This window comes from Talpa occidentalis, unplaced genomic scaffold (genome assembly GCF_014898055.3).
Source record: "Talpa occidentalis isolate TD23 unplaced genomic scaffold, MPIMG_talOcc4v2.1 talOcc4.2, whole genome shotgun sequence".
NCBI lineage: Eukaryota > Metazoa > Chordata > Mammalia > Eulipotyphla > Talpidae > Talpa > Talpa occidentalis.
Genome location: NW_023602073.1, coordinates 61710883 through 61737837, shown reverse-complemented (window position 1 = coordinate 61737837; position 26955 = coordinate 61710883). Strand labels below are relative to the sequence as shown.

General features: G+C 39.4%; 1 protein-coding gene across 2 annotated transcripts in view; it reads left to right on the top strand.

Moving 5' to 3' along the window:
• The first annotated feature begins 2451 nt into the window (after window positions 1–2451).
• KIF6 (kinesin family member 6) overlaps window positions 2452–26955 on the top strand; it is a 436358-nt gene continuing 411854 nt past the window's right edge. Inside the window, exons 1-4 of one of the 2 annotated variants that reach the window (XM_054698762.1) lie at window positions 2898–3617; window positions 4005–4071; window positions 6287–6396; window positions 12995–13069. In XM_054698762.1, the coding sequence (XP_054554737.1) occupies window positions 4030–4071; window positions 6287–6396; window positions 12995–13069 (227 nt within the window). In that variant the 5' untranslated portion in view covers window positions 2898–3617; window positions 4005–4029. Of the gene's footprint in view, window positions 2661–2897; window positions 3618–4004; window positions 4072–6286; window positions 6397–12994; window positions 13070–26955 lie in introns of those variants that run through there. The other variant, XM_037519645.2, reaches the window with a different exon arrangement.

Sequence of the window (26955 nt, the reverse complement as noted above, 5' to 3'; positions counted from 1 at the left end):
ACTGTAGGGGTGAAGCAAAAATATATTATTGAGTAAATGAATATAATAAATATTACAGCAGAACTTCCAGCCCAGGTGCAATGAACACTCCAACGCAGGCATAATCAACAAGCTTGCTTACTTACAGCACCTTCCCTTTCAAGATTCATGGCCAGGGCCTCAGCACTCTTATCTACAAAGTCGGGCAGCGTGCCAAGCTGGTCTGTCTCTCCAAGGCCATCCCTGAATGCCTGCATCTTTCCCCCATTGCCTTGCCCCCTTGTCTGGGGACTTTGCCACAAATGGTTGTGCCTGCTGAAAAACGATGTTATCAATGTAACAGATATGGACACAGTTGTGCTTATAAAAGGAACTCTTGGTCTTTAAACAGGTGCTCAGACCTTAAGGGGCTACCCAGGTCTGGGACCTCATGCATGAGTAATAAAGCTTCTCCTGACCTCACCATTCCTGAAGTACCACTTGTTCTTCCTCTGCCTGGATAAAAAGTAGAATTTATTTCTACAACAGGGGCAGGATGTGCCACTGAGCAGGATAGCTGTATGATTAGAGCAGACAGAGTAAAGGAGAGTCCTGGAGCCCTCGGTGGCTTTCTCAGGCTTTTATTGAGCTTTACATGTAGTGTGGCAAACAGGTACATGGCAGGCAGGGGGGCGGGGAGAGGGACAGGCCCCCAGCAAGTCATCACTCCTGGTTTCTCTGACTTCTTTTCTCCCCTTCTCTCTCCTGATTCTTCTCTCCTGCTTTTGCTTCTCTCAGTGACTATCTCAATACTCTTCCTACGGCCCACGGAAGTCAGTAAGACAGATTGCAACAATGTAACAACTATGGGTGCCCCATCAGGGGGGGCAATCCTAATGGTGGGAGGGCAGAAAAGCATGAAAACCATTTACTCTACACACCATTTTCATTTCACTGGGATACAATTATAAGCATAATTGTTGGATGTTATAGTAGTTGTATCTTTTTTGTAAGAAACTTTTTTCCAGAGTGTCCTTACATTTATACCTGATGCATTTTACAATATAAAATTCTACCAGTGAGGTATAGGTGACTCAGTTTTTCTATATCCTTGTCAGCATCTTGTGTTGTCACTAGTTTTTATTTTACCCATTCTGATAGGTATCTGGTGATATGTCACTGTGGTATTAATGTGTGTTTATTTAGCTGGTGGTAATGCTATTGAATGTTTCATGTGCTAACCAAGTCTTTTGAAGAACCCTTTCTCTTTGCTTGTTTATCCACTAATTCATTTTCTAGTTTTACTGATATAATTGACATATAACACTATGTATAAGATGTAAAATGTCATCTTTTGATACAGGTATAAATTGCAAAATGCTTATCATGATAAAGTAAATTACCACCTCTGTCATTTCACATAATTACCATTTTTTTTGTGATGAGAACATTTAAGATCTATGCTCTTAGCAACTTTAATACATAATACAATATTGTTAACTACAGTCACCATGCTGTACATTAAATCCCCAGAACTTACTTGTTTGTAACTGGAAGTTTGTCCCCTTTGACCGATATCTCCTCATTTCCCCACCTCCCAGCCCTTGGCAGCCCCCATTCTACTCTTTGATCCTGTGAGTTTTATTTTTTATATTCCACAAATACGTGTGATTATATAGTACTTGTCTTTCTCCGTCTGATTTTCATTTAGCATAATACCCTCCAGTTTCTTTCATGTGCTGCAAATGGCAGGAGTTCCTTCATTTTTTATGGCCAAATTATTTAAATATATCTATCTCCCATTTTCTTTTTCATTCATCTTATGGTGGCATTTATTTCCATGTCTTGCTTAGTGCTGCAGTAATTATGGGAGTGCAAATACATCCGTAGCACCCTGATTTCAATTCTTCTTTTGGTTATACACTGAGGAGAGGGGTTTCTGAGCTTATGGTAGCTCTATTTTTAATTTTTTGAGGCCCTTCCATATTGTTTTTAATAGTGGCTGCACCAATTTACACATCACCAACAGTGCCCAACCTTTCCTGGTATGAGCACCTTACCAGAAACAGTCTCCCTTCATCCAGAGCTAGATGAAGTGCGAATCTGACCACGCACTGTAATTTCTTCAGAAAAACCTGTCTTCTTCAAACTCTTACCTCCAGGTGGGTGGAGGCAGTTTTACTCAGCTCAGTAATACAAGCATTGTACCTGTCACAGATTAAGTGCCATTTCTTCAATGAATAAATAATAAAAAAACATAATGACTTCAGTGCTAAAAAGAGGTGCTGGCCCCAGAAAAAGAAAGCATTAAAAAAATGGGGCAAGGAACACTGGCTGCCACCCCATTAGGCACGCTGTAAGTTAAGCTCCAGAGCTGACCCTGGAACCCAGACCTTGGTCACGCGCATGCGCAGCACTCTTCGCTCGCCCTCTCCCTTAACCCCGCCCCTCAGGCCCTCCCTGGCCACGCCCTGTTCACAACCAATTAGGGAGAGGAGGCGGGGCCCTGGTTGCCGCGGTGCTCCTTGGGTAGTGTCCCCAGTTACTGTTGCTAAGGCTGCAGCCCGCCTGAGGTAGTAGGAGTTAGAAGTTTTGGGAGCCGGTGTTGAGAAAGGTCGAGGGTCAGTGCAGAGAAGATGGTGAAGCAGACGATCCAGATTTTCGCAAGGGTGAAGCCCACTGTCCGGAAGCAGCAACAAGGGGTACGGGCTGTAGCTCATGGGCGCCGGCGTGACGGGGCCCCGGTTCGGGGGAGGGGCGCACGCGAGGGACCTGGGGCGGCCTGAAGGGCTAGGCTTGGAGCGCGGGGTGTAGCCCGGGCTGAGGCGCTCGGCGTGGAGCGCAGGATAGCAGGGCGGGACATGCCCGGGGCCCTCGCAGACACTGGTGCGCTGCTGTCAGGGACGCGCAGACACCCAGGCCACTCCCCCCGACTCAGCCCTGCTGGCCTGATGAGCCCTACAAAGAGCCACTTATACCTGCCTCTGGGCACATGTGGTCATGCAGGGCCATATCCGAGCGTGTATGTCTGGACCCTCACGGAGAGTGCACCTTAGCCTCGCACCCTTCTTGAACCTTTCTGGGAAACAGTCATGCTTCACTCAAACCTCTGTTTTCACACACAAAAAGAGCAAGCAGGACATGCACAGCTTTATGCGTCTGAGATGGTGTGGAAAATAGATAAAGGTACCCGAAGCATATACTGTGGTTCTGCACCCAGTGAACCCTTAAAAGTTTTGCTAACTTAGTGATTATTCTCATTTCAGATGATAGATGCTTATACATTCTGAAACGAAGAATACACATAAAGTCTCCAACCAGAAAACATTAACTGAGCATTTACTAGGTGCTTCCTCTACAGTGCTAAGCTCGAAAGGATCCAAGGAAGCCTCTACGTATTGTCTTTGTTCTAAGTAGAGATACTTTGCAAGATTCTTAAATGTTTTAAATCATTGTTTTTTCCTGCCGGGAAAAGAGCAGAGTCATTCTTATCACTTAGGTGCCAGTTTGCTCATTCTACAGATGAGGAAACTGAGTGGTCAGGGTAAATATGTGACAAAGCCATCCACCATCGAGTGGCAGCACCATCGTTTTAATTGATTTTTTTTTTAAATTTTGAGACTCTTCACCCTTCAGACAAAACCTTTTTGCCTCACAAGGTGAGGATTTAGGAAAGGGAAATCTGTATCATATTCATAAATATCTGAAATAGCAATATTATTAGTAATATTTTATATCTATCCCATATCTACACTGTATGTATAACTATGTATCTATTTCTTTAACATCACAACTAATTTTAAGTTAGTTCCCCAGATTGTATAGTGGTTTCTCTGACTAGATATGCTGCCTGTAGCATTAGACCAAGAGCGATTCAAAGTTATTTTTCTTTTCTCATAATTAGCATTTCCTCTCATAATTTGTTTATTTAAAACAAGGGGAATACAGTACTTTGATATCTTTGACATCATCATCAGTCTTTATTCATTGAATACATTCAGGAGATCTTATGATTCAAAAAAAAAATTGGCATTTTTCTTTCCAAGGAATAATGCAGTATAGAATGGAACCATGAATATCTTCCATTTTCTCTCCTCTTCTACTCACAAAAAGGTATTTGAAAGTGCATCATATGTATAAAGTAAATAAGATTCTTAGCTAAAAATGTTGAGCAGACTACACAGACTGTAGTCACAAAACCTGCCTGGATGTGGTGAAGTGAGAGGATGGATAAAATTGGGGTGAGGCAGGGTGATGGAGAATCTTAGATTTAATATTGAACTTTCTCTTTATTTAAAATGTAGTATTCAGCTATTTTAATGTGCCTTCTTTTGCATTTCTTTGGTGAGATTCTGTGCAGTGGATTGTTTATTACCCCAGAAGGTATTTTTAGATTTAATTCTGTATTTTCATAATGTCACATTCTTACCAAAATACATTATTACACTTATACAAAAATAAGAGAATGCAGATGAACAAATTTTGAGTTAGTTCCCCAGATTGTATGGCAATTTCTCTGACTAGATGTGTTGCCTATAGCATTAAAACAAGAGTGATTCAAAGGTACTTTTCTTTTCTCTTAATTTTTGTGGTTCCATACCTCATTAATCTTATTTCACAAGGACTGTAAAATTAAATTATACTATTTTAAAGATTAATAGATTAGAAGATACTTAAGATGAACTTTAGTGATAATTTTAACAATGGCAATCTTTTTCATTGGTTTAGTGCTTGCACATATCAAACATTTTCATATTCATTCTTGCATTTGATCTAGTTGTCTTCTAGTCTTAAAAATCCCTACTCTGTTTCAAATAAATGTTTCTGACTAAAGATTGAAAGCCAATCCTTAGACTAAGTGAGCTTTTCTTAATGACTCAGAAAATGACTTAAATGGAGGTCACTCTTCTAACCTAGTCTGCATCCTTTCCCTCGTGTAAGCACTGAGTTTTAACAAATTGTTTTTTAAAATATGTGTCACCCCTCACTCCTAAATGTTTCATGTGTTACACACTCCTTTCACTCACCTGGTGTCCTACAGTATATCATTTTAAATGTCTCTTGAAGAAACCTAGACAGAAAGCATTGGCCCTGATGCCATTGCTATCCACAAATAATTTTTTTTACAGAATGCCTTTTCTACATGAATTCTTCAAATTTTAAATGAGAGGACTCAATAAAAATCTGCTTAGGAAAATTATTCAGACTTTCCGGAGATTTAGGTAGACATTAGGAACATGGCTTTTCCCATAATCAAGCATCTAAATGAGTCTTAAACGGAAGTATCGCCTGTTAGAATTTTCTTTCCTGGTGAAAGACAAGAAGTCTTTTTAAAAATCCTCTAAATCTAATGACTAACATTTTTTATGGGGCATTACAAAATGCTTCCATTTCTATGACATCATTTGATCCCCACCACAATCTTGGAATGGAGGCAATTTGGTTTTCCTGGTTTTATGTATAAGGAACTGAAACTTTTAAAGTGGTGGCTTGTCACACAATCAGCAAATTGAATCAGCTTTGCACGCAGTTCTTTAGACACCCAATCTCATGCCTTATTTTATTCCATGTGACTTCTTTATAGGCTTGACTCTTCATTTTTCTCTGCCAATAAATGAAGAAGTCGGTAACCAAAAATAGAATCAGAGAAATGACAGATGTAAGGTGCTTGGTTAAGACCCTTCATTTCCATATCAGCTTAAAGAGGTTAAGTGATTTCTCCTAGGTTATTTACTAATTAGTGGCTGAAATGGGAGGAGAACCTTAAAAATGACATCAAAGACATGAATTACATGTGTCTTTTAAAACCGCATTTCTTTTATCAAATGCTTGGGTTTGTCTTACAGAAACTTGGGCTTCTTTGAATACAACTAGAATCAGAGCATTCTTGTGTGTTCTCTGACCTCCTCCTTTGATCTCTGTGTCTAGAGCATTTTGTAAATGCTCAGTAATGCTTGTTGGTTGTAGTAAAATGTTGATTTCTGCTATATAGCTCCAAAGCAATACTTAGATAATAGTTTCTTTCAGGGCTATTAGTTTCTCAACAAGAGACACATTCAAGATGCTCACATTTGAACATTAGATCTTTCAAAGACGATTTGTGCTTGGAGAGAACATTAATTTAGGTTTTGCCTCCTGTTCTGTTCCATTTATTTGTTTGAGTCACCACACAGTTCAAAGAGGAAAATTATCCATATTACATTATGCTATGAATTTTTATCTTAAAGGTACAATTTTTATTCCATGACAATGCACATTATATTAACATAGCCATGGGTCAACAGTAATTTTACCATTTTACATCCGTTTGTTGTCTTCCTGTTTGCAGATTTACTCCATAGAGGAAGATGAAAAGTTAACACCTAGCTTGGAAATTATCTTACCTCGTGATTTGGCAGATGGATTTGTGAATAATAAGCGGGAAAGTTACAAATTCAAGTAAGTTTATCTTTTTCCATCTTCATTTCTCTTTTGCTATTGAGCTAGCCCTTATACTAGATTAATACCCACTCTGAAATCAGTAGGATAATTTCTTGTGGAGTGTAGAGCAGTTCTCTATCTCATCTAAAAGATAGAATTCAAGTTGTTTTTTTACTGCTGTGTCCAAAGATGCAAAAATGATATATTTTTGTATCCAGATCGTAGCCCGAGATCCCAGCCTTTCTTTCCTACCTTTTCATCTAGCATTATCCTTTTTCTACTTAGCCCACTACGGCTTAGCGCTTTTAAGAAGTTTACTATATGACTAAACTACTTTATTGACCATAAGAACTTAAGATACAATTTGTGTGCTATTGGTGAGCCTTCTTTAGAATATAAATGATGGACCGCTGTCGCCGCTAAAATTAATTGTCCTGGATAGTAGCCACCACATACATGCAGCTCTCACCATACACATGTCCTGGATAGTAGCCACCATACACATGCACCATACACATGAAGTATAGCTAGTCCAAATTGAGATGTGCTAGTTTTGTGAATGTATCTAAATGATATCAAGGATTTTTGAAGTTTCCATATGAAAAAAATGTAAAATATTGCAAAAAAATTTTTGGTACTAAAAATGATAAAATTTTTGAGATATTAGTTAACACATTATTGAGATATTAGTTAACACATTAATTTTACTTGTTTCTTTTTACTTTAAGAAAACATGGCTAATAGGAAATTTGAAAGTACATAAATTCTCACATTTGTGGATAGCATTATATTTCTCTTGGACAGTATGGTTCAAAAGAAAAATACCAAATATCTCCCTTTGGTCCTTCTACTCTTCTAGGAAGCCAGGCCTTGAATTTAGGGGGGGGTGCTAGGGCAATGACAGATTGTCTTTTTCCTCCAGTTTCAGATCACACTATTTCCTTTAATCCCCACTTTTGATTTTTGGAATAGTTTGAGCCCAAGTTAAACCCATATTTGATCTGACCCAAACTTAGGTGGTGGATTTCTGTGTCTTGCTAAAAGAAAGCTAATTTCTCTCTTGAGAAATTAGGCTAAGTAGAAAAAGGATAATGCTAGATGAAAAGGTAGGAAAGAAAGGCTGGGATCTCGGGCTACGATCTGGATACAAAAATATATCATTTTTGCATCTTTGGACACAGCAGTAAAAAAACAACTTGAATTCTTTTAGATGAGATAGAGAACTGCTCTACACTCCACAAGGTCCTATTCTGAGACTATTCCTCTCCTTTTCCTTTGGATAAAACCATCCTACATAATATTTTTTATAGTGTCTCATGCTTGCTCTTTTTCCTTCCCTCCCTCTCTTGTCTCCTCCACCTTTTTTGTCTCATAAACATTCCCTGTGGTATTCACAGCTCCACCCTTTGTCTCTCATGTGTATAGCTCTCCCCTCACCACCTCTCCATCTTCATTTTGTGACTCCTTTTACAATAAACACAAGCAGGATTGCTAGCACACGAATGCTTAGTGAGCCTGCCCTCACATCACTTTTATTCCATCCTTTAAGGATGGCCTGCAACCCAGCTTTTGCCTCATAGTGCATAACTTCCTGTATCAGAAGGGGACATCCTTCCACTGCTGAGAACCCACTCCTTTAGTAGCTGTGACTTCATGGCAGCTGGCCCACACAGGCCCACACCATTTACAAAAACATTTTGTTCAGCATAATTCTGTTTGGTGTTAAGAGGTAATTGACCATGCCTCTATTTACTGGTCCTTCCTAAAGTATTCATTACATTACATAGATACAAACAAGTGTATTTAAATATATGCTTACATTGTATAGTCCCCTTTTTGCTTATTTTTAAATTTCTTGCTATTCTTTCTGTATTTCTAAATTAGAATATTGGTTTTCATATGTTAAATAATGAAATTAATAAAATAGTTAACTATTTTATTTATTTGTTGAGAGATAGTTGAGAGATACATAGTTAAGCATTTGTTGAGAGAGAAATTTGTTGAAGACTGTATTCTCCCAAGAAAATTCAATCAATATTTATTGACCATCTACTCTGTGCTGTTTTAATGACTGCAAAGAAGTCAGAAAATGCAACAGTGCTCCTGCTCTTGTGGTGCTTACATTTTAGTAGGAAATGGGCATGCAAAAGGATGTGTCAGGAAGTGTTAAATGCCATGGAGAAAAGTAAGGCAGTGAAGGGGAGTAAGGAGTGCAGCAGAGGGGGAAGTGAGCAAATACTTGAAGGGGTTGAGGAAATCAGACATCCAAATAGGTGAGGAATGGGGATTCTGGGTGGAGGAAATAGCAGGAGTGAAGTCTTTGAGGTGGGAGAGTAACTGGAATGTTTGAGCAAAGGTAAAGGGATTTGTGTGACTGGAGGAAGGTCAGCAAAGGGGGCACAGGTAGATGGCAAAGGCCAGGTGTTATGGAGCCTTATAAATCGTACTAAGGCTTTTTGGTGGTGGGGGCAATCATTGTAAGCTTTTTCCAAAGTGTTATAGGAGGATTTTTCACAGAAGGATGAAATCACATCACTTATGTCTTAACAGGATCATCCTTGCTGACATGTGTGAAATAGTAAGGGAGCTGAAGGAGACCCGTTAGGTTATTGCAAGGGAGACCAGGCAAGTGGTATCTTAAGCCAGGGTAATAGCAAGTGGAAATGTTGAGAAAGATTTGGATTCTGGATGTATTTTGAAGGTCAGAGCTAACAGAGTTTGCTGATGGGTTGGTTATAGGGTGTAACAGCAAGGACGCCCTAACAGTTTTGGACTGAACATTTAGAAGGATGGAGTTGTCATTTACTGGCATGAGGGAAACCAGGAATAACCGGTTTGGAGTGGGAGGAGATTAGCATATGGTGAGTCAAGATGGAGTTTAGAAAAAGTCTATTCAACTTTTCAGTGAATGAAAGTGTTAGCCTACAGGTCACTGTCTGTGGGTTCTCACCTATGTGCACAAATGCAAGACCACTCAGGGAATGACAACAATGGGTTTGTTTAACAAACAGGGAAAACAAAGAGTTCCTAAGGCCACAAGTGGCTGGCTGTCTCACCCCAGATAGTGTCCAGAGTGTCCAAAATTCCCAAACAAAAGTTCACTCATTCAAGATGGTGTTGTCCAGCCAACGAGGGCCTGGAGCTTTTGATATGCTGGCAAGCAGGGTCCAGGGTCCACCTCACCACAGCTGGAGGTGCTCATATGCAGAGCCACTTTAATGACACTGCAGGAATGGTCTGAAGGTCAGGATAGACACACTAGACACTGGATCAGACTGCCACAGAGGCAGCAACACTGAGAGATGGTGCTGGACCATGTACTATGTTGACAACTCTCAAAAGTGACCCAGACACAGAGTGTTAGTCACCTGTCAATGGTGCTGGGCAGCACTGGCCAGTAGTGCTGGTTACCTGGTCACCAGAGATGGTGTTAGAAATACCAGCATTGCAGCTCCCTGTGAGTTGTTGTTCCACACCAACAACAAACAGCTCTTTAAGACACCAGGCCCAGGGACTTTGGTGCTCTTTTCAGGCAGTGGCAGCAGCAAGGCCAAAGCTCTTTGGCTTCTCTTCAGAGGTTGGCAGCTGGATGCTTTCTTCTTTCTTCTTCCTTTCTTCTTTCTTCAAGCACAAAATGGGAGCCTGGGAGGCTCAAGCTGGCTTCTGCGTTGCCTTCTACCTTCTTTTAGGGCCTCTCCCTGACTGGACCATTTTCAATTCTAAGTGACCAGTTGGACCATTTTAAGGTAAATGGCCCAACTGGCACCAAATAATTAACTAATGACCTGATGAACACCATTGGTTCACTTAGCTCACACCCCATTGGTCCATTCTATGATCCAGGCACCATGTATAAAAAGTTTAGTGCCAGGCTGGACATTGAACCCAGCCAGTGTTGAGCCTCCATGTAGCCTTCTGCTGCAGGACAGCTGACGTGCTGCCCAAAGGCAATGCTGAGCAGCCAGTGGGAAGCCCCTTATGAGCTCTGTGTCAAAACCCAGATGGCTCCTGAGGGAGGGGCTGCTCACAGGCAGCAACTTCTGACTCGGCAGGGAAAACTGTCATGTTTTTCCAATGGCTCCTGCCATTTAGTGGGGATGGGAAAATACCAACTTTGCCCTGCAGTCCACGCTGCAGTGCCCCAGTTTCAAAAGGAGCAAAATTAAGGTACAAATCAAAGTAATGACTGCCATTGTCAGCTTCCCCAAGAGTCTACCCTATACAAGTGATTTTGCCTACTTGTTTCTTCCAAGTGTCTCTACATGTCCCGACTCCATGTGTCTCCTTCCATGTCCCCCAAGTCCCTGGTGCAAGTCCAAAGCTGATAGGCAAGTGTGACTTATCACATGTCTCTGTTCGACATGTCTCCTCCAAGACTTCTCTGTGTCTTCTTCAACTTCCTGTGTCTCCTCACCCCACAGCTCCACCTGCCATTAGGTGGGACGGGGAACATGGACCATCCCCTTTTTATGAGACTTCCTAGGAATCAGGAATCCTAAATTATAGCTCAAGGCAATTTATTGACTAGTTCCAGGACCATGAGTGAATGGCTTTATTCCATAGGCCGCAACTTGTTTAAAAGATTAGACTGAGTTTGTTAAACTCTGTGACTTTATTTTGTTCTTCAGTCGTTTTCAGAAGACAGCTGATTATAATACCTTTTCAGATTACTGTAAACTACATTATATAAAAAATTGGGAGGGATGATGATATTTGGTATTTAATGCATGTTATGTGATTTACTAAAACTCCTGCCATCTCTTTTGCTTTACATGCCGTGTGATGTAATTCCTATCACTTAAAGATGTGCGGTTGGGAATGGCTAATTGATTAACTTAGTCATCACTGACCTGGTAAAAAAAGCAAACCAGCCTTATCATCCTCCAGAGCCCTTGTGTTATGCTAGTGTTCATCTCTGAGGCTCGTATATACCTTCGGGGTTTAAGGAGTGTTCTAGGCACACTCAGTAAATATTACTGTGTAAAATAGAATCTTGGCTGCAAAATGACATAGCAGCCAGAGTCCCTTACAATCTCTCTTTTATGTAGTTTTGTTATTTGCTTCTTCCGAAAGGAGGTTGGTCAGTTTTAGGGCTCTTTTGAAGTTAATGTTGATTAAAGAAAATGAATTTCATTTCATGTTATATTTCCAATGCTACTCCAGACATCCTTCTGAACTCATTAATGAAAACGGCCCTAAATTTCATGTAGTCTATACTTTAATTGGACATTTGCCCAATTCACTTGCCAAGGCAGACACATAGACCAAAGGTTCCTAAGTCACTTTGAAAACTGCTTAGGATACCCTCAGTATGTTTGTTTCAGGTTTTTGCTTTAACCCCTCTCACCTGTTTTTATTTTGAAAACTTTTAAATATACAGAAAAGTAAAAGAATACTGTAATTGACTCTCCTGCACTCTTTAGTGAGAGAGTCTTTAATTATTAACTCATTGCCCTATATGCTTAGCTTATTCTCATTCATATTCCTTCTCTCTCTCTCTCTCTCTCTCTCTCTCTCTCTCTCTCTCTCTCTCTCTTTCTCCCTCTCTCTCCCTCCCTCCATCAGTCCCTCCCTCCCTCACTTTCTCCCCATGATGTTTTCATGGGGTCATATTTGCTGGTAGCAATGTGTTTCTAATTCCAGGTATTTTACTGAGCTTGTGATCCTGTGCTAAGCTAAATCAGAATGCCACTGCAAGATGAGGGAAATTGACACCATTCCACCTTCCCATATTATGAACTGGCAACCTGATAGACTTCTCTTTTTGACTTTTTTTCCCCATGTATATCTGCATAGTAGAATCCTCTGTATCTTTTTTTTTTATTTTTATATTCCCCATACAATTGTACCCCCCTTATTTTGACCCCAATTCCTCCTTCCCCCCCCCCCATTGTGTGTCTCTGGTTCATAGTTGTTTGTTGATTTTGATTTTTTCTTTCTTATATTTATTCTTTTTCCTGGTCCCTTACTTAGGTTTTCTAGATTCCTGCTATGAGTGAGACCATCCGGTATTCTTTTTCTTTCTGGCTTATTTCGCTGAGCATGATCCCTTCCAGCCTCTTTTTGACTTTTGACTAACGATGAGCAGAATGAAGCAAAATTGTCCTACAAATTATTAAGTGGCTGATACTGTGATGCCAGACTTAATTAAGAGAAAATAAACTTCAATTCAAATTTTTAAAACTAATTTGAGTCATCATACTTTTCACAGCTGTCTTCTTTTCTTACAGGTCAGATATCAGAAGTTCTTTGGCTGTTTACATCCTGTTCTTGGGTTTCCATTTCATGCACTTATCTAGATTTGAATATGATGCCAATTGCAGACACTGTCCCTCTTGAGAGCTAAAAAACACACAGTTTATTATTTGGTTCAAAGCTGCTGCAGTTTTTCAGAGGGATTTATTGTGCAGATCTTGTCAAAGCAGTACTGTTTATCCATCATTTGTATACAGAGGTACATAGCACAGTGTGGCCGGGACCACAGGGCTAATATTGTGTTAGGTTAAGTAAGCCCAGTGATATAAATATGGAGTCATTTAAAGCTTTCAGAAAAATTATTAATCCAATAGCATTTGAAGACTCTGTTTTAAAATAATTATTGTTTTCACATTTGCAGATTTCAAAGGATTTTTGATCAGGATGTAAACCAAGAGATCATTTTTGAAAACATTGCCAAACCAGTTGCTGAGAGGTAGGATTTCCTAGATTTTGTTCAGTGGGTTAGTGGTTTTCATCTTGTCTTCAATTCTCAGATAATTGTGGTCATGTGTTTCAGTGTATCAATTATATGCTCAGGCTGCAGGGCATGTGATGATGATAGCATTAATACCTTCTATTCAGATAGCTGTTTGTGTTAGATTTAGACTCTGGGCTTCAAAACATATCAGTGAGATTGACAGAATAGTTCTTATTACTCTCATTTTAAAAGATCTGCAAATCTTTGAGGATTGGAGAGATGAATTGACACTACTCATTGCAACTTGGCTAGTGGTGGCAGAGTCCTAGACGGTTTTCTGTTAAACCATATGCTCTGCCTCAATGCGACATTTCAACTATATGGTTAGATGGATGAAGGCCAAGTATGAGAGGCCTAGTAATGGTTGAGCCAGCTCTACCTCAGCATAATGACTACATTTCCGAGCTTGGCCCTCAGCTTCTTGTGTTCCAGGCTGCTGGAACTAAACTCACATGAGAATGCTATTTTGTTAATATATATATATATTTTTTTTTTTTTCAAAGACTCCTTGGGACTAGACGCTGAAGTCTTTTGATAAGTATACTCTCCTCTTATAGGGAATCTATCTATATGTGAATACTGCTTCTGTTTACTGTGCCCTTGTGTCAGTGGGGAAGGAAGGCATGTGCTATGGGCAGGGTATGCCCTGAACTTGTCTGCTGGGTGTGAGAGTCCTCTTTTCCCTGGATGTTGCTTGCCACCATGGGCTGTGGCCACTGTCACTAGCCTGGCATCCTGCTCGGCAGTACTGTGTGCTGCAAAAGTGGATAGACAGATGGGATAAAGGCATAGCTTTCTTTGATTGTTCTCTGAGGGAGAGAGTTATTAAGCCAATTAATTTACTAAATTAAGAGCCATGGGGAGGGTTTATTATTTTCATTGACTTTTATGTTATATGTATGGTTCACATTTTATGAAAACTTGGACTATGCGGCTTTGAAATGGTAAAATATAAAGTGTGATTTAGAAACAATATCTGAAATAATATTTATCCCCATAACTTGATAACTGGTTTTTAAGGATTAAGGATTTTGTAATTTGGCAGACCTACTGCATGGAAATGGCCACTTTAGATGTTAAACAGAAATGCCTGCTATTCTCAGTGAGGATTAGCCTTCAGAACACATTATCAGCAGCCCGTCCAAACAGGCACTTTAAAGCTGTTCTATTGGGTTAACATTGTAGCTTAATCCTGGTTACTGTATACAATTAGAACTAGATAAAATCAGTCATGTTCCTTTCCAAAATTCTGTAACTCTGAGATCTCACAATTTCGACTTATCTTCTCTTAATTCAAGTCCAGATGATTGCAGAGTTGCATGACTGTTGGTGAGAAGTCGTAAAGTTTTAACTCTTTATCGCTGTAAATTCAGTAAAAGAAGCTTTGTGGTTATTTATTTAATACATCTCACTAGCAAGCACTCCATCATGCTAGCTCTTTGGAACTGCGGTTTTTCTGAAATATGGCCTATGGATCTTAATAACATGTAAAAACTGCCTTTTTTCATATTCATTTTGCTCATTCATTTTGGATTAGGTTTAAAATAAAGATAAATATTAGTAGGTCCATAAATGTAGATGGTGTCTGGTACTGCAGTAAATGTAAGAGTGGGTAGCCTTATTGAGTATTTTACCTGGTGTTACCTGTCTCAAGCTGGAGTGAATTGATCTTGGGAGTTTGTAGTGATGTCAGGCAATACCTGAAGCAACCAGCAAATATGGCACATCATCCTGTGGCAATTTTATGTAAAGATATAGGGAGAAAAATTGAGGTTTGGACTTTTCAGAGGTCCTATGCCATGTAGCTGTCAAGCTGCAGAATTCTAGTTTGATGTTTTGGAAATTTATGTGTAATGAGTGATTTTGGAAAAATCTGGAAATTTGGTATTTTATTTATTTACTTTTTTTTCAAATTATGTTTATTGAGGTAAAGTTGGTTTACATTGCTGTATCTGCTTTGGGGGTTATAGATTCAAACCTCTACAAACGTACATTTTCATACCTATGCCCCAACAATCCTCCACCATGTTCTACTGAGTCCCCTCCACCCAACACTCCCACCTCACCACCCTTCCTTTCTGGTTTCTCAGTTTTGCAGACAGATATCAGGGGTTTGTTATTTTGGTTTTAACTGATCCTTTATTTTGTTTTTCTATATTCCAATATAAGTGATACCATTAAGTATTTGTCTTTCTCCTTCTGACTTACTTCGCTTAGCATGACCCTGTCCAGTTCCATCTGTGTTGTCACAAATGGCAAATTCATTTTTTTTTGTATTTAAGTAGTATTCTATTTGTGTGTGTGTGTGTGTATTTGTATGTGTATGTACACACCATCTTTTTCTGATTCACTCCTCTGTCCTTGCGCACTTAGGCTGTTTCCATAACTTAGATATTCTAAATAGGAGTTACACTGAACATAGAAGTAACTGTATCCCTTAGAATTAGTGTTTTTGTATTCTTTGGGTAGATACCACAGAGTGGAATTGCCAGGTCATATGGTAGGTCTATTTTTAATATTTTGTTTTCCACTGAGGAATGAACCATGTTTAATTTAAACATAATTAATATTGTTTTCCATAGGGGCTGGACCAGCCTACATTCCCTCCAATAGTGCACAAGTACACAAACTACAACAGTGTACTTTCACCCCATATCCTTGCCAATACTTGTTTCTGTTCTTTTTAATATGGGCCATTCTCAGAGTGTGATATGGTATTTTTTTGTGGTTTTGATTTGCATTTCCCTGATGATAAATATAATGAGTATTTTTTCATGTGCCTGTTGGCCATCTGTATGTCTTCTTTGGAGAAGTATCTATTTAGCTCTTCTGCCCATTTTTAAATTGGGTTAATTGTTTTCTTTTTGTAGAGTTATATTTTCGATATCAACCCTTTGTCAGATGTATTATGTGTAAATATTTTCTCCCATTCAGTAGGGTGTCTTTATTTTACTGATATCTTTTTCTCTGGTTTTTTTTTTTTTAAGATTATTTGTTTATTCATACAAGAGCTGGGTACAGGCCAGAGATGCGGGGAGATGAGAGGATTCACTAGAGACAGAGTGGGGAACAGAGCAGCAGATTGACTGAAATACATTCATGTCAGCAGAGCCCTGAAGGAGAGGAGAAAGAGTAGGGATGAAAAGTATTCAAAGAAATAATAGCTGAAAATTCCTCAAATTTGGCAAAAGGCATAAACCTAGAACTTCACAAATCTCAGCAAACTCCTAACAAGATAAACTCAAAGAAATCCACAATAAGACAAATCATAATCAACTTTGGAAAATTAACAACAGAGCAGTGAGAGAGAAATATCTTGTCAATCGGGAAAAATAATTTCAGTTATAATGGAATTCTTCTCAGAAATCATGGAATCTAGAAGGAAAGCAGAATATTCTCAAGTACTGAAAGAAAACTGTTGGTATTTCTGTATTCTATATTCAGTGTAATTATCCTTCAAGAATATAGGCAAAGGAAAGATATTTCCAGAAAAGGAAAACTAAGATAATTAATTGCCTGTGTATTTATGGGAGAAGAAGGAATAAAAGAAGTTTTGAGAAAAGAAAAGAAATTTAGGGGAAAAAAACTTGGAACATTTGAAAGGGAGAAAGAGCAAATATGTGCTTTAATAAAACAAAATTTCCTTCTCTTGAGTTAGAAAAATTGTATTTGATGAAGCAAAGTATATAGCATTGTCTGGTGACAGTTTTGTTATAAATAGGTAGGTTAAGGACACTTTAAGGAGAGTAAGGTTTCCAGACTTCCTTCAAACGGGTCAAATATCAACATCAGTAGATCTCATGGGGATGGATTCGTTCTGTATGTTGATTGCAGTGATGGCTACTGTAATCCTGACGTGATAAAACAGCATAGAACAATGCACTCCTATTGTGCCAATGTCAACCTCCTGCTTTTCATAATATACTGTGGCTATACATTGTGTAACTATTGGGGGAAAGTGAGTAGAGGCTGCACAGAACCACTCTGTACTCTTTATAATTATTTCCAAATAAAACATTAATATTCCCAGATATGAAAACTCTAGTGCTCTTTCTTCTGTCATGTTCTTGTCAGTAAATTAGGTAACCTAAGCTGCTAGACTCACACTTCTTCCCCATGTGACTCAATAAAATTAACCCCACTTGACATGTACCAAAACACGCCTGACAGTAAACATTTAATTTTTCTCAAAGATGACTCTCAGCAGAAAATAATGGTCATCACTGAATTGTACAAAAAGCCATTGCTCCCATAGCTCTGTTCAACTTCCGGCCACAATTTCAGTTCACCAGATGTGTGGTTTATAAACATGTATCTCTTCTTGCTACCCTGAATTTTCTGATAACATTACACTGATGCCTTTTGTGACTTTTACTATTATTCTTAAATTTAAACTCTTAAGTGTAACACTTTAAAATTTTTTTTTACATCACCTGTCTTTTTATTGCTTTCATACTTTATTTACAATTAAAAAATATAAAACCTCAGACAGCTTTATTTAAATATCATTATATTCAGAGTGATTGTAATGGAATGGCAATGACGATAATGCCAATTTAAGTCAGCATTTATTTACAATATGTGATTTTTTTAAAAAGATTTACTTATTTATTTATACAAGCACTGGGTACAGTCAGAAGCGTGGGAGGGTGAGAGACTTCACCAGAGCCGGAGCGGGGAACAGAACAGGCAGACTGATGAAATATAGTGCTGAGGGGAGCAGTGGGTGCAGCAGGAGAGGTCTGTGTGCCATGTGGGACCCTCGCCGGCAGTTAGGGATCGAACCAGCTCTGCAGAGGCTGTGGGCAGCCTCGCAGCCCAGCGCTCAACCGCTGAGCCACCAGGGGAGGCCCTACAATATGTGATTTTTTTAAAGAATAGTTTTCATAGAAAAAACATAACTGGAAAATGACTTTAACATATTTTTAATCGTGTTTTGTTTGATAAAATACATCTCCCAAAAAACTGCCTGAGAGTTGTATGAAACAATTTGATTGTGATGACTGAGAATGTGTGTATGTGTATACATATGCACACCTATATATGTTGTGTATGTATATATACATATTGTGTGTATACATACATGCATTTAAATATATATTTAATTTCATCCAGTGATTTTCATCATCATGATGATGTACATGATGATATATGAAGAAAATCACTGGATTTACATATAGATATGATGACGAAAATCACTGATAAAATTAAAAGCATTTTTTTAAAGATTTATTCATTTATGCATACAAAAACTTGGGTGTAGGCCAGAGGTACAGGGGTGAGAGGATTCACCAGAGAGAGTGGGGAACAGAACAGTCAGACTGACTGAAATACACTGCTGAGGGGATCCCGCAAGGGGATCATGAAGCTAGGATTCCAGGGAAAGTAGTTCACAGTTGACCCTTGAGCTGATAAGTAGTTATCAGTCAAGACGTCCCTCTGCTCCCCCACCTCTTCCAGCTCATCTTGAAATCCCTCCTTCCTTCTCCCAGTCTTCTCTAGTTCCTCCTCCCTGCACAGCTCCCCCTTCCCTTCGTGGGGCAGGGAAACTGGAACCTCCCTTTTCTATGGCTATCACACTGTTACAGTTTAGCCCAGTAATCTTCTAGGATAATAGGAAATTCCCCTCTTTTGTAAATAATTTAAAACATTATTTAAAAATGTTTTATTGAAGTAACAGTGGTTGATAACATTATCTAGGTTTCAGGTGTACATCATGATAAATCAGTATCTACATGTACTACTTTATTTTTGCTAAAAGTCTAAGCCCATCCTTCAATATGCATTTGACCCCTTTTACCCAATTTATCTTGCCCCTTTTCCCCTTACCTTCTGGTAACCACTGTTTTGTTTTTATGATCTAAATAAATCATTGTTTTTAAATATTGCTATACTTTTTTTTAAAGATTTTTTTATGCATACAAGAGCTGGGGTACAGGCCAGAGGTGTGGGGGGTGAAAGGATCCACCAGAGCCAGAGCAGGGAGCAGAACAGGCAGACTGATGAAATACACTGCTGAGGGGAGCAGCGGGTGAGGCAGGAGAGGTCTGCTGCGTCATGTGGGTTGCTCCCTGGCTGCCTGAGGATTGAACTCGTGGTGCAGAGGCTGCGGATAGCTTCATAGGTGCCCCTTGTGCCACCAGGGACACCCAATATTGCTATTCTTGAACACACAAAATGTGTTCCCAACTCAGGGCCTCTGCATGTGCTATTCCCTGGAACAGTCTTCTCCCAGCTACCTCTTGGCTTATCCCTTCCTTTCCTTCCGGAAAGGAAATAACAGCCCTCACCCCACACTACCCCTCACTGTACTCTATTTTTCTTTATGCATTATTTACTTATTAAATTTGTTTACTGTCTGCCTCTGCCCATGCAAATGTAACCTTTGTGTAGACAAGGACTATTATCTTTATTCCCTGCTGCATGTGACTACCCAGCTCCTAGAACAGTGTTGGGGTACATTAGATACTCATACTCACTGAAGGTCTGTTGAGTGAGAGAATTAGCTGGTAGAGGATAATCTCTTTGGAGCTGCAGCCTTCCCTAACTTGCTGAATGCATGGTGATGGGCTTTATCTCTTATAAAAAGGAGTTTTACTTTTGGTTCATTCCTGAAATATTTTTTGGACCAAGGCTTTATCCATAAATCAAAAGTAACACTAGATATCCACTCCATTTTCTAGTGTAGTGGTTCTCAAAGTGTGTGTTTCCTGGACCTGCACAATGATATCACCTGGGATCTTGTTAGGAATGCAGATTCACAGGCCTCACCCAGACCTACAGACTCAGATCAACCTGTGTTTTAACAAGCCCTGCAAACTGTTCTGATGCACACTGAACTTGAGATTCACATAAAGCTTAGCAGAGCTTAAGAGTGGTATGTGTGTGTGTGAGAGGGAAATCAGGGTAGGGACAGAAGGTACTCATGGTTTTTTTCAGAGATCCGAGATATAGTCTAAACCACTTCACAATTCTGAAATTGGTGTTTATTTGTGTGTAATTACATCCCACCTATTTCTAAATAAACTGAAGTACTTTACACTAAAGCCAGGGCACTTCTGGGTAAGGGACTTGCACACTATCCCAGGAATTCAGGCACTGAAGAATTCCTCTCTTGGATTAATACTTGGTTATCAACATTCCTACAACAATTAAAAAGTCACAGATAAATCAGAAACTGTTTGGACTAAGTTAGATATGTATGTGATAATGATTATTTTTCAGGAATTTAAATGTTTTCTCTAAAGAGATAATTATGGGAGACTGTAATACATTGATGAAGGCCATGGACTTTGGAGCGCTACAAGTAGGTTCAGGTCTTAATTAAATACTTAAGAGCTGTGTGGCCTTGGGCAAGCTTCTTAATCTTTACATATCTCAGTTTTTTATCTGTGAATGGGGAAATTGATACCATAATGAGTACTTCATGTGCATGATGATCCAATGAACTCTACCGGAACCAGACTTAGCCCCAGTTCATAGGGAAGAGCACATGCAGAGGCCCTGAGTGGGAAACACATTTGGTGTGTTTAAGAATAGCAATATTCTCATCCATTTTTGGCTTCCCAACAACATTTTTTTTAAAGATTTTTTTTTAATGTGTACAAGAACTAGGGTACAGGCGAGAGGTGTTGGGGGGTGAGAGGATTCACCAGAGATAGAGTAGGAAACAGAACAGCAGATTGACTGAAATACACTGTTGAGGGGAACAGTGGGCAAGTCAGAGGGGTCTGCTGTGCCATGTGGGTAGCTCCCTGGCTGGCCAGGAATTGAACTCATCCTACAGAGGCTGCGGATAGCTTCATAGTGCTGCGTCCTAACCCCTTGCGCCACCAGGAAGGCCCCTCCCCAACAACATTTTTTTAACATTTTTATAGGAGAAGATTTTTTAATTCCAATTCAGGATTTTATCAAGTTCCACATACCTTTTCTTTATGGATCTCCCCCTTCACTGTTTTTAGACTTGGTTTTTCCCAAGGCACAACTTTGCAATTTTATCATAGATCTTTATATCAGTAGTTGAGGATGTATTCACAGATGATTCAAAGAAATTGCTAGTTACCGTTATTCACCTTAATATCCTCCAAAAGAGTGCTAATCAAGGAAAGCAAATAAGTGCAAAACCTTCTGGAAAATCCTTCCTATACAACTGTGTGGTGACTGATTACAACTGGCAAGATTTTCCTATAGTTAGTTGAATTTATAATAGACTTTGGCAAAAAGCACAACCATACTTAAAATATGTTGTTGAAATTGTTGGGGAAAGCATTGCAGTAAATTTATCAAGTGCTTTATCACTTGCTGCTCTAAATATCTTCATCATTTGAAATTGCTTTACTTGCAGCAAAGCTCTTTTAGCAGAATTTCTACCATTCTCAGTGAATATGGCCTTTCCTTTTATGCTTGGCCATGAATTGTAGTCAGATTTTTTGTCCACTTCTTGCTAAATAACATCAACAAATGTACTTATTATTGATAGTGAAGAATACATCAAATTTATATAGAATTTTGACAGCCTCATATAGGACTTTCAAATGTATTATCTCACTTAATTTTCACAATAACTCTGCATAGGGAGCCATTGTTATTCCCATTTTAGATGAGGAAATGGGCCTCTGAACATTTAATTGACTTCTGCAAAATCACACAGCAATTAGGTTATGGAGTTGAGACTAGAATAGGTCTTATTTTCAGAGTCCTTTGAGCCTTAAATTGCTTTATCATACAGATACATTTATATATTTCATACCATTTCAGTGAAATCGTTCTTGTTAAATTCACCAATAATGTTCATATCACTGAATAGGTAGACCTATTTTTTGATCTTTCAGCAGCATTCAACAGAATTAAATCTTTTCTCTTGTCTAAAATAAATAGGCAAAAATGAGATGTGTCTCATATCTTGGTGAGTGTCGAGGGAGGACATGTTTGGGAGGTGAAAGGCAACTTCCCTTTTTCTTCCTACCTCCTGGATTTCTCCTCCTATACTCTAGACAATCTGTTACAGGACAGGGAGAGGGGCATCCCAGACCCTGTAAACCTGCCTCTCTAAATAGGTTCTGCCATCTGCCGCATCAACACAAAACATATGAGACTTTAATGAGAAGGAACTTTAATACAATTAGGAAGCAATGTAGGAAAGGCAAAGAATATAGTTTCTAAATTAAGTACCCAAAATTACCCATCCCCACGTAGGTAAAAGTCCACCCTAGCAGGATTGGCCCAGAGCAAGGCCCACAAAGCCTGTCACAAGTCTAAAGCATTTTCCAGTGGGGAACCACAGAAAAGGATCAGAAACCACCAGATAAGTCTAGAAGGAAAAGAGCAAAATCCAAATCAAGACAAAAACTGCCATTGTCACCTCCCCACGGGTCTCTCGCCCACATCTGTTTCAACCAGTCCACGACCAAAAGGCAAGTGTAGTTTCTTCACATATCTCTAGGCTCCATGTGCCTCCTCCAGGTCTCCTTCTGGCTCTCCATCCTGCTTCCTTTCTTCCTCAGTCTCCTCTGCAGCTTCTCTCTCTTAGCTCCACCCTTCTTTTGGGTGGGGCAGGAAACCTGGAACCTCCCCCTTTCCTGGGGACCACCCTGTTACAATACTATATCTCTGTATGGTTAATTCCTGCACCCTTTTCTCAGGTCCTATCAAATATTCATAATGCTTCTTTTTTCCATCAAATGTCTTCACTCAATGTATCTATTTTCAGGAAAACTATTAGACCGATAAACTTAACTTTATTCATCACTCATTCAGTTAGCATTTATTGAGCGTTAGCTAACTATCAGGTACTGCAAGTAAGTCTTAACTATTTTAGAGGAATTTTTGTTATAAAAAAATCCTTGCTTACCAAATTAGTTCAAAACTGATGCAATTTCAGGCACAATGACATACTGAGATGAAAGATATTAAGCTATGAGTCTGAAGACATTTTGGGTAAGAACTCAGTGAAGTCACTTCCATGCCCACCATCCTTACAGATACAGAAAATGGATAACTGTCCTGCACCCAGTTTCCAGTGTGGGTGGGAGTGACCTCAGAGAATTTTGTTGTAGTCCTGTAACATTTCTCCTGGAAGCCATGGCAGATGGCGCTGGAAGAAGGAATCTGGGTCATGGCAGCAAGCAAAGGCTGCCCATGGCTTAGGAGGTGGGTCTGGAGGAGTGTTGGCCAAAAGAAACTATCTGGGTCATGACTGTGTCCCTCTTGGCAATATGAACTGAGAAACTCTGGCAGGAACAGAAGTTGAAAGTCTTTCAGGGAGAGAAGGAGAGTCTGGAGAATCAGTGTGGACAAGGAATGGCAGTTGGGCTTCAGTAGAAGCTATGACCTTGACAAAGGTCAACAAATGGCATGGTCTAAGATGCAAAGAGGTCTGGTGGAATCCCTGTTTCCTCCTGCCGTCATACTCATACAACTACCTCTCTCCCCTCAGCTTCTGTTGTATAATCAAGCATGTTCAGTTAAATCAGGGTCACATTTTATAAGTAGACTTGATCTAATGTTTATCTGAATAAAGATTTAGAAATCACTTTTTCCCTTAGTTTTATTGGGTATGAATGAAAATAAAAAGTGTATATTTAGGTTGTACAATGTGATTTTTGAATGTTGAATGTTGTACAAAGCATATTTAATGTCCTGAAGCAAATCACAGTTGTGTGAAGCAAGTTTAAAGCCTGAATCAAAGGAACTTATTGAGTCTGGTTTTTGTTGTGAAATGAGAAACCTGTATTCCTCACTAATGACTATAAACGAAGCACATAATGTCACTTCTCTGCTCAGAACTCTTCCTGGTGCCTGATGTCATTTTGATGAGATGTTAAGTTCAGAGAGGGGGGTCCTTGGGTTAACTCAGAAAAATTTCCACAGAGTTCCACAGAAAAAATTTACGTTACTTTCAGCAGCATGTGATAAGTTCGCCAAGGAGATGAATATATTTGGTTATATCCAAAGAGTGCAGGTTTATTAGAAAAAAAGGGAAGGAGAAGATACCTACGTAGACACAGTTGGGCAGAAGTTGTTCTACATTGTGTTCTTTCAGAGAGGGATTCATTCCTTTGTGGAAGTGTTATCTATTGTTAAATCACTTACTTCTAGTGTGTAGTAGGGTTAATTGGTAAAGACAGATTCTCTAATGGCTTTCAATCTCCATATCCCCACCTCTGGTCCTCCTAGGAATATTTTCTTTAATAGTCCTTGCCTAAGGATCTTTCATTTCAATAGCTGGTTTAACGACTATATTAATCATTTTTACCCCCAACCCCAGTTTGGGGTCTTATGAAGCCTCCATCCCAAATTTTCTACTCTAAGCCTCCTCAGTGCCCTATTTCATTTACAGAAATGCCCAGCTCTTGGTGATGGTATAGCAGCAGCTCTGGTTTCATGGAGTAGGCAGTGCTGTATCTCAGGGCCTTGCACTGAAAAGGACCCTATGCTTGGTTTAATCCTTCACTGCTGCCCTATTGAACTTATTAATAATTGTGTTTTTGAACTTGTGTTTTGTAAGCAAAGGGCAATGGGACAAAGAAGCATATTGCTGGAGGGGCACGCCCTGGAGCAGGACCACACATGGTGGTCCAGCAGCATTGTGCTCACAAGTGTATTCAGGCGCAGCAGGGAGTGCCCACGCAATAGTCTTTGATTAGCTGCCTACTGGACACCTGGCAACAGTCTAGGGTGCTGGGAACAACCAGGGATGGGCGTGTGGGGACCTGAACCCACAGAGATGGTAATGACCTCAGCGACATCAGCAGAAGAGCCACTTGAGAGAATAGGGACTTCCTACGGGCACAGCACCTGGCTGCCCGGTGGGTCCCCAGACCTGTTACTGGGGTTGGTAAAGCCCTGGCACAGGAAGTGCTGGTGCTCAGGTAGTGAACTTTACCAGTAAGTTACTACAGAATGGGGGCCCCCCTGGTGGCGCAGTGGTTGAGTGCTGGGCTGCAAAGCTGCCCGCAGCCTCTGCAGGGCCAATTTGATCCTTGGCCGCTGGCGAGGGTCCCACATGGTGTGCAGACCTCTCCTGCCGTGCCCGCTGCTCCCTGCTCTGGCTCTGGTGAATCCTCTCACCCTCCCGCGCTTCTGACTGTACCCAGTGCTTATATAAATAAATAAATAAATCTTAAAAAAAAGAAAAAGAAAAAAAAAGTACTACAGAATTCAAACAGCCACGTGGAGTGCAATAAAGCTTATTAAAGAATGGTTAGAATTCTTCAAAGAGGTTAGAATTTTCAGCTTCAAAAGCTGCTGTGACGTTGTAAAGCAAATATATAAGGATTTAGAAATAGAATTATATTTGAATATCACATTCGAGAGGAAAGGACACTTTTCATATTATGCTTCTGATGACTCTATTAATGAGGAAAGCAATTTTAAAATTAACTTTTTCCTGATAATCTTAGAGTGAGAGAATGCATAAGCAGTTGTTTTGAATTATGTGCAACTCATGAAACCACTTTCCTTTTATTGTTTAATCTCTGCAGGTTGCAGGAGTTATCAAAGGAAACGTTAAAGTGCATTGTATTTGCATTTGAAATTAAATTCAGACTTACATGAAACTGATTTGTATGAAGAGTTAAATCTTTTTTAGATAACCTTTTTGTAAGATTAACCAACTTAGATATACTAAACTACATTTTAAGATTATTTATGAGAAATTTGTCTGGTTTTCATAGTTTATAAAATAGTCTTAATTTCAGTAACAGTTGTATCAGAAAAAAGATCTTTCTCAAAATGAAAAAAATTACCAAAAATCTTTTGTGATGTTGCATTAGCCAAGAGCTTTCACTTTTTCATTTGAAAATAAAGTTACTTAAAAAATAAATTTTGATAATCTAATAAATGAAAATGTAAACCAGCAAGCCAGGAAGGTTATATGATAATCAAGTTATCATATTAATAAAGTATTGTTACTTTTGTGTTATATAAAATTATACCACCAACATTTTTTTCACACTCTGAAAGCTTATCATTACTGATATAAATTTATTATCTCTCCAATTATAAGTAATTCATATGTAAGTATTATAACATTTTTAAGGGAAAAACTTTATATTTTAATATCTTTGGCAGCACTTTCTCCCTTTTTGTACAAGGGAAATTTTGTTTCTCATTTTCTGCATTTCAGAGTATGTTTCAACGTTCTACATTTTCATGGTACACTGGGCTCCACCAATAATCTAAGTAGCACTAACAAGAAGTCCTCCCCCTCTTAACCATAGGGGCCCTGACTTCATAGCTTACTTTAATTCCCCTCTGATAGCCTCCCCTTTGCTCACCTATTTCATATTTCAACAATCTAGGATTCTTCAACTTTAGGGCTTTTGCTCAAGCTATTTTCTATATTTGGAATGCTCTCCCTCCAGATATCCACATGGCTCACACTGTCACATCTTTAACATCTCTGTGTTGTTCATGAGTCCTAACCACACTAGTTAAACCTGCAGCCCACCCCTCTCTGCTGCCACCATGACCTCTTTCTACCTTACTCTGCCTTATTTTTCCCACAACAATTACCTTGTGACATATTTGATTTACTTCTGTACTGTGTAAGTTGTGCATTATCTGTCACCTCTGCTAGAATGTCAGCTTCACAGGACAAGGATCTTTTTCTGTTTTGTTCACTGATGACTCCCAAGCACCTGTCATGATGCCATCCCGGTGCCACCCCGTTGTAGATGCCCAGTGGGTGGATACAGTGGAATAAATGATGTCTGAAACTTCCAGATAATGTGCAGTTGCTATGCAAGCCAAAATTACACACGTAACTGCAATGAGTTTTTCTGTGCTGTGCCATGGCAAATTAGATTCTTGATTCCTCAAACTGTTTACAGCTAATGCTT